Source organism: Pogona vitticeps, chromosome 1 (assembly GCF_051106095.1).
Source record: "Pogona vitticeps strain Pit_001003342236 chromosome 1, PviZW2.1, whole genome shotgun sequence".
In the NCBI taxonomy this organism is placed as follows: Eukaryota; Metazoa; Chordata; class Lepidosauria; order Squamata; family Agamidae; genus Pogona; species Pogona vitticeps.
Window position 1 is genome coordinate 296,822,213 of NC_135783.1, and position 12,452 is coordinate 296,834,664.

At 37.2% G+C, this 12,452-nt stretch overlaps 1 protein-coding gene across 2 annotated transcripts in view; it reads left to right on the top strand.

The window, feature by feature from the left end:
* SMOC1 (SPARC related modular calcium binding 1) overlaps nt 1-12,452 on the top strand; it is a 119,661-nt gene that overhangs the window by 66,476 nt on the left and 40,733 nt on the right. Inside the window, exons 6-7 of one of the 2 annotated variants that reach the window (XM_020788525.3) lie at nt 9,142-9,231; nt 12,091-12,171. In XM_020788525.3, the coding sequence (XP_020644184.3) occupies nt 9,142-9,231; nt 12,091-12,171 (171 nt within the window). The remainder of the gene's footprint in view (nt 1-9,141; nt 9,232-12,090; nt 12,172-12,452) is intronic. The other variant, XM_020788526.3, reaches the window with a different exon arrangement.

Consider the following 12,452-nt stretch of genomic DNA (forward strand, 5'->3'; position numbering starts at 1 on the left):
TATGTTAAGTGTAAGATTATTTTCTTTACACCAGAGTATCAATCCTTGTACTTCCTTTCTGTAAGCAGACTCATTGTTTTTATGAGCCCCACCACTGTCATATTGTCTGCAAATTTAATAATTGTGTTGGTGTTATACAGTGGGGTGCAATCGTGTGTACAGGGAATAGAGAAAGGTACACAGCCCTGGGGAGCTCCTGTACTTAGTATCAGGGTAGAAGAATGGTGAGATCCCATTCTTACTGACTGTGACCTATCTGTCAGAAAGTCCTTTACCCACACACAAATCTTCTGAGGTAATCCTAGGTTGATCATTTTAAAAAATAACCTATTGGGTAGAATGGTATTAAAAGCAGAGTTATAATCCACAAACAACAGCCTCGCATAAATTCCTTGTTGTTCTGTGATTCAATACAGTATGGAGAAAAATGGACACAGCATCATCAGTAGATCTATTTCTCCTGTATGCAAATTGGGTCCAAAGAAGGTGGAAGACAAGTGTTAATGTAATCCAGCACCAATCTCTCAAAACATTTCATAATAACAGACGTTAAAGCTACTGGTCTATAATTATTGAGAGATACCACGGCTGACTGCTTGGGGACTGACACTATAATAGATGTCTTCAGGCAAATGGGGACAGAACACTGCAACAAGGATAGATTGAAAATATCCATAAAAACTCCAGCTAATTCTACAGTGCAGCCCCTAACAACTCTTCCCATGATTCCATCTGGTCCAGCTGCCTTTTGAACATTGATATTCTGGAAATCGCGTCTCACATCTGAAATCTGCAGTGGTAGTGGTTGTCTGTCGATGGTAGATTCTAGTGATGTACTATAGATAGTAGGTGCTGGAATAATGGTGGTTCCTGTTTCTACCTCAAAACAGCTGAAGAAGTGATTTAACTGCTCAGCCAAAAAATTACTGCTGCTAAACAGACTGTTTTTGTTACTCTGCCCGGTGATTTGTTGCAGGCCATGCCATACCCGACGAGTGTCAGAGCTCTCAAGATGTTGCTCAATCCTCCAACTGTACATAGCTTTGGTATCCCTAATAACCTTTTTCAATTTAGCTCTGGCCTGTATACTGTAGCACATCACCAGAATGAAAAGCAGCATTTCTGGCTTTTAGTAAAAGGCGCACTTCTCTATTTAGCCAAGGCTTGTTATTAGAAAACACTTGTACTTGTCTGGTGGTAGTAAAAACATCAATACAGCTTTTGATATAAAACAGTACTGTTGAGGTATAAGTATCAGAATTGTCCTCCTCAAACAGTGCCCATTCAGTGCTCCTAAAGCAATCTTGAAGTTGCTCAGATGCACCCACTGGCCACAGTTGTGTTTCTCTAGTTGATGGTCTGATTCTGTATGATGGAATCAAAACAAAGATATATGATCTGACTGTCCCAAACTAGGCAATGGCTTTGTCTTGTATCCATGCATGATGTTACTATATACCTGAACCAAGGTATTTTTTCCCTCTAGTGGGACAGTCTACGTACTGATAAAACTTAGGGAGGACAGTCTTTAAATTGGCTTGATTGAAATCACCTGCTCCTACCAGCACTCCATCTGGATAGGCCTGCTGCTGTTTGCTGATAGCAGTTAACAAACAACTCATAGCTGTGGTTTTGTTAGCACCTGGAGGTATATATATTGCAGTTATTATAACAACATTAAACTCACGAGGCAGGTAAAAGAGGCGGCATTTCACTGCCAAATACTCCAAATCAGAAGAACAGTGAATGTCCATTATTTTAACATTTATACTCCATTTATTGTTTGTGTAAAGCTTAGTACTTTTCACTTCACAGTATGCCACATTGTGTAGAGGGATGGAAACAATGTGAAATAATGAACAACAAAACAAGTGTTTGTTGTGCTGAATATTTTTGATGTATAGAAATCTTATTCCACCTAACCAAACTGTGGTCGCTTGAATATCTGCTTAAAATATTGCTAATAAAAATTAGCAATTTAAGCTCAGTGCTATTTTGCCCTATATGTGTAGATTACATCATTACTTATGTATAAATGGTTAGATATACATTTACAGCAATTTAAATGCATATGAAAGATGCTCGCAACCTCTTTCATAGCCCCAGCCCCCATAAAAACTGTGCTGTTGCAATGCTGTAGGAATGTAGAATTACCTTCAAATCAAATTGTGACTCCCAGACTTTAAAAAAAAATGAAAAAATGTGAAGTTGGGGTTGGAGGTGAGTTTCTACCCACTTCTGACTTTGTTACTTGCCACCTGTGGTGAGTCTTACTGGAAAGATCTGCTCCCAGACCCTTCAAAAGACCCCCCCTCCCCTTGGTTTGGAATCTTCAGTGTCTGCATGGGATTGCCATCTATGTTGTTCTGTGAGATACCTAGCATTAAGGTTGGGACAGAGGGAACATAAATTCTATTTAATTTACTGGAATAGACAGTAAAGTTACAAGTTTTTCTGGTCCTTGCCCTTGTGCCTCCCTTTGCTGCCTCAGCTAGTCAGAAATGCTGCAGAAACCCATTTCTGAAAAGGCATGGGACCAAAATAAAGTAGTCTAGCTTAGATTGTGTTTGGTCTCTTTGTGTCCAAGGATTAGATATTCAATTTCGCTAAAATCAGATGAAATTTGGGAACATGTACTTAATAATTTCTTTTGACATCTGTGCCTATACAGAAGGGAAGGAGCTGCCAGGTACACTTGCCTCCAGCTAGTATCTTATTGATGAAGCAGTATTGAAAAAATAGTGTGGTGTGCAATTGAGTGAATTGAGTTAATGCAAATTAGTGGAAACTTTGCAGCTGGACATCAGTGGCATTGGTCTGTAGTACCCTTGGTGATAAAGAACAACGATTTCAAGAGTCCACATTTTCAAAGCAATACCACAGTAAGAGAAACCTAGCAGCTATGGATCCTTTTCGACTATCCTTCTTAAAGAACAGCTACTAGGAAGACAGGATGCTTTGTCCTGGTGAGAATAAACTCTTTGTACACCCAGACAATTAACTCTTCAAATGACTTGCAAGCCTCTTTAAAGCCAATGTCCTTCTCTCTGTCTTGAGTTCTATTCAAGTACTAAGCACATCATTTTTGTTTTGTTTATTATGGGGCGGGGTGTGTGTGTGGAATCGTTCACAGGGATAGCTGGAGCAGATCAACATTGTGAGCATAATGGCATTTACCTCTAGCCAGCAGTGAATGTGTCAATCAGGAATCAAAAAGCCAAACAGAAGAGGCTTTCAATTGTGTCATCAGGGGTCGAAGTGACTTCCAGCTGCCTTTGCCTGGGACAAAAATCATGAGAATTGCCTGGGACAAAAATCAGAGAAATGTGCTGCCTATTGCAGAAGTGCACTTACCAGCTATAATAGATCATAAACCCTATTCTCTACCTCCCTCATATTTACACACCTGCAAGTGAGATGTTTGGGGAGTCAGGGGAAAGGAGCATGGGGCTAATATATTCCAGAAACTCTCATTTCTACTTGGGGGATGATTAATATAGCATATTGTTGCAATTAGCACTGGCATTGTTTGTAAAAAGAACAAACACAGTTCATTTCAGAAATGTGCAATCCCCTCATGGCTGGAGCATATGCCAGCCTTGAATGTTAAAGCATTTGAATTCTAACCAAAACCTTTCATGTTTATCATCTTTCTCAGACTCTTTTCTCTTGAACTGAAATCCTACAGGCCTGTATGGGTGCAGTCAGGTGGTATTAAGCATAAAGTAGACCCTCCCCCTTATCAAAATGTTTTAAAACCAGAATTTATGCTGCCTTTTCCTATAACCTATATCATTTTAATTTCAACGCATTTTGGTTGAATCATGATTGATTCATGCTATTGTAATGATCATTCATGAAATCTATATCATGTTTATTCGTAGTTTGGTGTTACAGATAAAATGAGTAAAGGGAGGAATATACGTACCTAAATTAAATATAATATATATATATTTCATGCTGCTTCTACAGCTGTTGTACTTGCATGATCTTACTGTCTCCAGAATGGAAAAGATGCATGATTAGAGTACTATATTCTTTTAAGGGATGTGCCTTTTGACATACTGTATGTTAGTGGGAACTGTCTCTAATAGTCTCAGAACTTTTGTGAGTGAAAATACTTAAATGTTCATGAGCCAGTTCTTTAAAAACTTTTCATTGAACATGCACAACAAAGCATTGTCCATTTTTGTAACAGCTGTAACCATTTTTGTAGCCATCTGTTTCTCCAAGGAAGATAGGATGGGATGCATAGCAATTATATTATATGACACTTATCTTACTAAAATTATGTTATATGAAACTGATTTTTTTTAAAATTCTGAAAATACTAAAGTCTAAATGACCCATTTAGAACCGGAAGGGGAGTGGTGTTAACACAGTCCAACAGTACAAGTTGCATGTTACATTTAACATTAATTTTGAGATAGTACTTAACTCACCCAATTTTGCTATAAATGATCCACAAGATACTACAATTTGAAAATGCTTTTATCTAATATAGCTGTAATTTTTCTAAAACCAGTTAATTGATTAACTGATCGATGATTTCCATAGGAAATGAGGCCTGTTGGTATGCCACAATAGAGGCAAGAGCATGGCTTTTAGATTTAAAACACTATTTCTACATCCCATGGAGCAGCAAACAGTGATTACCCATCTATCTACAGACATATGCCTAGGACCAGGGGCTAATCCATACTGTGGTGTTGTCCCAGGTTGTTTTGGGATAACATTGGGTTGTTCTGCTTTGTTGTTGTTGTTGTTGCAGATTTGAATAGATCACCCCTGTATTGACATTCACACAGGGAGATCTTTTTGTTGATGTACTGGGATGCACCAAGTCCTCTTAGTATCTCATCTGTTGAAACACATCTGGAATTGTTCTCTGAGATTTCATTCCCAACAGGGTATCTTTAAGAAGCAATTGAAGACATGGATGTTTTGGCAGGCCTTTCCTCCAGACAATTCCTGACGTTTCTTTTCTTTTCCGCTGCACTTGGTTTCTATTTTTGTAAAGTTTTTATTATTTACGTTGTTGTATGTATGTATACTTTTATTACCTGATGTTAGCCACCTAGAGTGGTCCTGAGTTGGCTAGATAGGTGGGATGTAAAATAAATAAATAAATAAATAAATAAATAAATAAATAAATAAATAAATAAATAAATAAATAAATAAATAAATTCCCTTTTTTCTATCTTCTCTGTTCTCTCCCCACCTACCCCACTCTATTCTCTCTTCATATACTACACATCCATAGAGCATGGAGACAGACCTAGAGAAAATAATAGCCAAAATCCTGTTCCATATGTTACATTGCATTGGTCTGATGACATCAGCCATGGCAGTTTTTCCAAAATAGGGAAAAATACAATTTCAGACTGCCTGTAAAGGTCCTAGGGCTCCACTCTCTTCCCTTTCATCATGGGAAAGCCATTGGTGGTTGTGGTAACTTCGTAAAGTATTTAATTACCAAAAATCACCAGCAGCAATGTCTTTTGGAAATTAAATATCTTCCCTGTCACACAGCCTCTAATAGCTTTCCCATAATATAGAGGGTTTCACATAAGATTTGATAACTTGAGAAGTGGAATGGACTTTTTTTTTAATTTCTGAAAAATCACCATGGTTGATGATATCACTAGCATTACACAGCATAGTTAGTGTAATGGTTTTCATAGGTTTTCATCCAATGTATAGTAGGTAACATCACTTGTGTGAACAATTGCTTCCAAAGTATGTATAACAGCACTATCATATTGTAAAACTCCTTTCCTAAACCGAAGTTTTATAAGGGAAATACTTTTAGTAGCTGTTTAGCTGATTGTATCATTTCCAGAGTTTTTTCTAAACTTAACTTCACAATTTTGTTGAAAAATTATCTTGAGTGTCATCACAAATGGCTGCTGTGTGAGATTGGATAAATAACAAAATGTTGGGAATTTAACCTGCTGTTTTTCTGATTGTTTTTGGTCTATTCTATCCCATGGTTCTCCCATCCTTCCTCTTGTTGCTTTCTCTTACATTCCCTGATTTTTTCCTTGTACCTCCCTCAGTTGTCAAGACAAGATTTCCTAATGGTAGCTGAGACATCTTGGAAGAGCTTGTAGTGGTGTATGTTCCTTGGAGTTGCTCCCTCCATTTTTCTGGACAGTGACCCAGAAACTGGATTAGGAATGGCAAGCTTAACTCCTTTGTATTCTTGAAGGCTTTCATGGCCAGGATCCGATGGTTGTTGTACGTTTTTTTGGGCTGCCCGGGCCAAACACCCTGAAAATATACAACAACCTTAACTCCTTTACTTATTAGTCTTTTTTACATCCGCCTTCTTCTCAGTAAAGGTGATTTTACATGGATCTCCAAACTCCCACTTTGCTCTCACAACAACTCTGTGAGACAAATCAGGGTGAGAATAAGCCCCCAGTCCTTTCTCAATGCTGCCCTTGAGTGGGTATTTCTTCCGCATTTTTTAAAAAACTTATTAAGCAGTTCTTAATCTTTAGCTTCAACCTTGAGTGCTCACTGGAAGGACAGATCCTGAAGCTGAGGCTCCAATACTTGGGCCATCTCATGAGAAGAGAAGACTCCCTGGAAAGGACTCTGATTTTGAGAAAGTGTGAAGGCAAGAGGAGAAGGGGACGACAGAGGATGAGATGGCTGGACAGTGTCATCGAAGCTACCAACATGAATTTGACCCAACTCTGGGAGGCAGTGGAAGACAGGAGGGCCTGGCATGCCCTGGTTCATGGGGTCACAAAGAGTTGGACATGACTTAATGACTAAACAACAACAATCTTTAGCTCTGATCTTGTTAGAGTGTTCAGTTTTTCAGATCTATATTTGTCCCCAGTTTGGGCACCCTAATTGTTACTGCAGGTCAAATATCTGTCTGGTGGTGCACATGTATGCAAGTATATTGTAAAAATATTCTTTACATAGCCTTGAGTAGTGTTAAAAGCTTCACTTGACAATGAGTACTTATGCACAAAGTGCTTGCATACCCTTAATGCAGAATAAAAAATGTGTCTGGATTGTTTTCAAAGTTGTGAAATGGACAGTGATCATAAATTTATGAGACTTGAGTCCCATATGAATGTGACTGTTAGGATTATGGTTGAGTCTGCCTAGTTACCATCTTAAATATATCAAACCTATTGTGGAGAAAGTAGCTGTACTGAAACCCAATTGAAATGGATAAGAATCTTTGGATAACACTTCAATGAGTGATGAAAACCACTCATCACAGCACTCATTAAAAATCAGAGACCTAGGACTAATGGCTTTGAAATCCTTACAGTTGGCTTTTTCCTCAAAGTATTCATTCAGTTCAGCCTACTTTATTTCAAGAGGGCTTAAGTTCAGTTAATTTTCTTTCTATCTGCACTGTTAATTCCCTGAGTTAATTAAATCATTTCAGTTTCTTACTGGTATCTAGTTTTTTTTTGTTTTAAATACACAATTAAACTTCTATTGTTAAAAATAAATTAAAGCACTGCAAAATATTTGCCTGTATGTCATTTCTGACCTTGACTTCTTATATATAGGAAAATGTATCTTTCAGCAATATATTTCAGCCCAATCTCATGCCTGTTCTTTTTAAGGAGAGTTCTGAGTGTTGAATTGACCAAGGGTATTTATTACACACACACACCATTTTATTTTATTTTATTTGTGAAAGCTCTTCTTTCAGAATTAGTACATTTGGTGATTCAACATTGGTGTTTTCCCAGTGATGAAAACTGGATGAGGTTTATATTGTCGATATTGTATAGCATTTCAGTGTATTCTACTGTGCTTTTGTAACTGAGATTTTCTTTCTGTATATCTTGTGTCAGGGCATGAGGACACAGAACATGTGACAAGGTATTTAAAGCCCCAATGTGCAGTAACTGTCCCAAAATTCCCATTATGATACTGGTTATGTTTATTTGCATGACCTACCTAGTCAGACCAGTAATAATTTTCTGATACTGCTTTTGCCCATGGTAGTTCTTTCATTCCTTTAGCACATAATATGAAGAAGGGCAAAAATGGTTTGCATTGCCAGTATGCACATTTGCAGTGGAAAATTCTGGAAGAAAATATAGGTTTGAATGCTTTTGACATGGAACCCTCTTAACACTGAACTAATTGAGTTTTAACTCTAGGCATTAATGGAACCGAAGCATGACTTTGCATCCATTGGCTTTATTATGTGGCTAAATTTCAACACAATCCATTTTTATTCATTGTTTTAATTTGTTCAGGGTTTTGCATGGTCCAAGTTTTTATTAGAAACATTTCATTGTTATTTTTGGGCTTGGAGAATTTCTGAATTTGGGAAGGCAATTAAAGATCAAATTTCTTCCACACACACTACTGATACAATTATATTAGTGCTAGAGATATGCCAGCATAAACATGGGAAATAATATATTGTAGTAATGATTGTGACCCAATTTCTCTACAACTAATTGTGATGCCATATTCCCTGTTGACAAGTTTTTTTAAAATAAGGGTTTAACAAAGAGAATAGGAAATACTTGAAATGCTTTCTAGTTTTCAGCCTTATTTAGGCCCAGTTCTCATTTCCAATATTTCTATAGGCTGAAATTTCCCACTTTGTGAAGCAGTGGGAGAGATGGATGGGCCTAGGAGAAGACCAACACATCATATGGTTGTAACATTATATCCACCCATTATTTCAGAATATGAATAAGGCCGCATATTGGTATGATTCCTAAATCCTAATAGCAGATAAACAAGATACCAAGATATCTTCTGTGAAGACAGCCATACTATATGGTAGAAGCCTAGCTGGTCAAATTATCATTTCTCCTAGCCACTCCTTCATGTATCAACAATACATCACAGAGAGGAAGATGGTTTTTTGGTTTTGATCAACGTGTTCATTTTGACAGGTGACAAAAATTTTCTTAATTTAAAAATCATGATTTTTAAAAATATATTGTTGATCTTTAAGCAAGCTCCACAAAGTTCTTCATCTTTATGTTCTGATTCTCATCTGTCTGTCCGTACCTTCCTCCCTCTTTTCCTTTTCCTTTTCTCTTCCTTCTGAAGGACTTGGCCGGGCCATGTAAAAATCCCAATCATTCAACAGTACTGGAGAGTAGATAGTATTTACCTCAATAATGGTAGTTTCTTTTCGATTCTTTTTAACTCTCAATTCAGATGATGGTTCAAAACCAACACCCACCATGGAGACCCAACCAGTTTTTGATGGAGAAGGTAAGAAAAACCATCAGAATTCTTTCCCTCTCTCTGTCTTAAGATGTATGGATCCCGTGCTTTATTATTTCAGAAATGAAACGCCTACTCTTATATTGGGCAGAATGGTCTTTTGGGACAGCCTAGGGGTTCCATTGTCTGCTGCTTGTGCATATTATCTCTCTTGGGTGTGCAGTTGTTTGAAATAAGGGTTTGTTACACATATGTTTTCCAACATGATCCTTTATGGGTGTTCAAGAAAAAAAGTAGTTGATATTAAATAAATATCTGCATCTGTTCTCCCACCCATACCAGTTCATAAAAACATTAGCAAACAGTACAGTTTTGAGCTACAGGCTTCCAACATTGTATCTGGTAGTGTTCCCCTCTAATAAGTATATGCAAGACAAGCCACATTTCACACTTAGTGTAATATTCAACAGAAACCTTTGCTTGTCATGTAATTTGCTGTTAAGTTTGGAATTTGGAGAAATAACATCCATGAATATATGCATCTTGCCTAAAAATATATGTTAGTACTGATTATATTGGCTTATCAGTCGAACGTTAAAATAATCTGCTTGATTTTGTTGACTGGCTGACTTACAAACAGTGCCTTTGAAGTTGGCCATGAAATTTATTGCTAAGTAGCTACAAAAAAGAATGCCCTTTGAAACAAATTATTTTTAAGAAGTATGGGATAATCATTCATTTAAATTCTGTTGAAGCAGTTCTAAAGTGACTCAGTTTGTTCTTCTTCAGTCAACCCACAGAAACAGAATTAGCAGGTAGAACTGCTGAACTAAACTAGTTCTGTGGCATTGTAGATCTGCACTATCAATTACTGCCTATGGAATTCTTATTATCTGATTTTTCAGAATTTTGCCTTCTTACCTTAAATGCCCACTGAACCCCAAAGCACTTGCTGTGAGCATAAATAGTTGAAGACTAAGCCTGTGTAACTTGTTTCTGATGCTACAGACTAGAATGTCTGTGTTAGGAAACAAATCCAAATTACACAATTTACTTGTAATAATTACTCTCTGCTTACATTTAAATCAGGTTTTGCCAACCTGGTGTCCTCAAATGTTCTGGACTATAGCTTCATTATCTTCAGCCAAGAGGGCAGTGGCCATGCTGGCCAGGAGATGATGAAAGTTATAATCCAGCATATCTGAAAGGCACCAGTTTGGGTGAGACTTTTCTAAATAATGCTTTATCTTTCACCATGCAAATTAGTTTCATAGAGTTCTGAAATTGAGGTCATATTTTAGTTGCCTTCTTCCACTCCCAAGCAAACTCTTCCATTCATACTTTAGTGCTTCAAATAGTGTCCAACTATAACAGCTTGAAAAACACCTGTCATGATTGCACCAATTGTAGCATTCTTACCTGTATGTGTTTTGTACAGGATACAGTATAATCAGCAGCTCCTGGAGTTGCTTAAAGAATGAAAAGAAACAACCAAATAAATGGAATAAAATAGTAACAAAGAAAAATGTGCTTCAGGATTAAAGCAAAATCCAAACGAAAATCAAAAAGAGCAAAAAAGTATAAGAGTTCTATGATAGGTTTACAAGATTACGACATGACTTTAGATCCTGGCAAAATAAAAATTGCACCAAGCAGGTTTCCCTGTGTTTGTTTGTTTTACAACATTCTTAAAACTGAATTGGAGATTCCACAATCAAGGTGTCAGTACAGAAAAGGACTATGCATTTTTGGTTGCCAGGACATATTGTAGTTTGCAGAGTCACCCAAGACACTGACAGTCACAAATTATGCCTCTATGTAGGAGCCAAGCTGCCAGATTTTTAGTCCTTAGACAGTGTTACTGTATGGATTTTTGTGCTGAAGTTACAGCTGGGCTAAAAGCTCAAGTCTTTAATTGGCTAATCTACAAAGTAGATTAAGAACTCTTAGTATTCTAAAAAAATAAATAAAGTGAATCTTTGTGAGATAAATACACAATTGTTTGCTTTCTAAAACTACCATAGTTCAATAGCAGATGAAAAAAAATAATATCAAGGGCATCCTTTTGTATCTGCAATGGCTGGGGTTCTACTTGCACAAAGGGACTTTCACATTCGTAGATGACCTGGAACTTCTTTGAGAAGACTTGATTTCATGATCTTAAAAAGTCAGTCTGTTTGAACTATGAGTTAATTACATTCAGCAAAAGCAACAAAGTGTCTTGTGGCCCCTTAAAGACTAACAGATTTTTTAAAAATTTTATTTGAAATAAGCTTTCATGGACTGTAGTTCACTCCCATCATGTACATTGTTTTTTCCTGTAATGAAAGCTTATTCCAAATAAAATATGTTAGTATTTAAGATGTTACAAGACTCTGTTGTTCTTGCTTCAAGACACTATAGACCTGTGGTTCCAAATCTTGGATTCCCAAATGTTCTTGGCCTACAACTCCCAGAAATCTTGGCCAGCACAGTTGGTAGTGCAGTCTTCTGGGAGTTTTAGTCTAAAAACATCTGTGGACCCAAGGTTAGGAACCACTGTTACAGACTGAGGGTGTGATCAGATGACAAGAAAGGATCACATCTGATTGCACTAGGAAGGGTAGCTTTGATGGGAGCAATCCCCCTTAGAATGGCCCCTCCATCTGTTGGGGAATCACTCTAACTCAGCTCCTCAAAAGAGCAGACCTGTTGCTGGACTAAAAAGGTTCATATTGGGCACAGATCACAGTCTGGCTGGAATGCTATTGCCTGTAATTTGTGTGAACACCACAAAATAGCTCACACTGGCCTGTGCCACAAATGGTCCAAAATGCAAGCTATTTCTTCATATGTTCTCATCTTCACGTAGCTAACATCTCTGTTAATTGTATGTGTTCTTTGAAACAGACATGTTCTTGTTTTCAGAAATCACAGCTCCCACGCTTTGGATTAAGCATTTGGTCATCAAAGATTCCAAACTGAACAGCTCTAGTATGAAAAATTCAGGTAATCCTTGCTTTTTTATAAGGCAGAATGGGTTTATGTTATTTCTCACTATCCTATACACTATTGTAATAGAACTGTTTTTCTCCTCACAAATTATTACTTTTGTTTTTGCACCGAATTGTCCAGCATTAACTGATCCTTGAGTCCCTCTCCCTTCTTTTTGGCCAAAGGTTGGCTATAAATGCATAAATAAAATTTTATCTTGTATTATTTCCACAAAAGCATTTATCTTCTATTATTTCGATATCTTTTTCTTCTCTTTCTGATGACAGAATGACAGT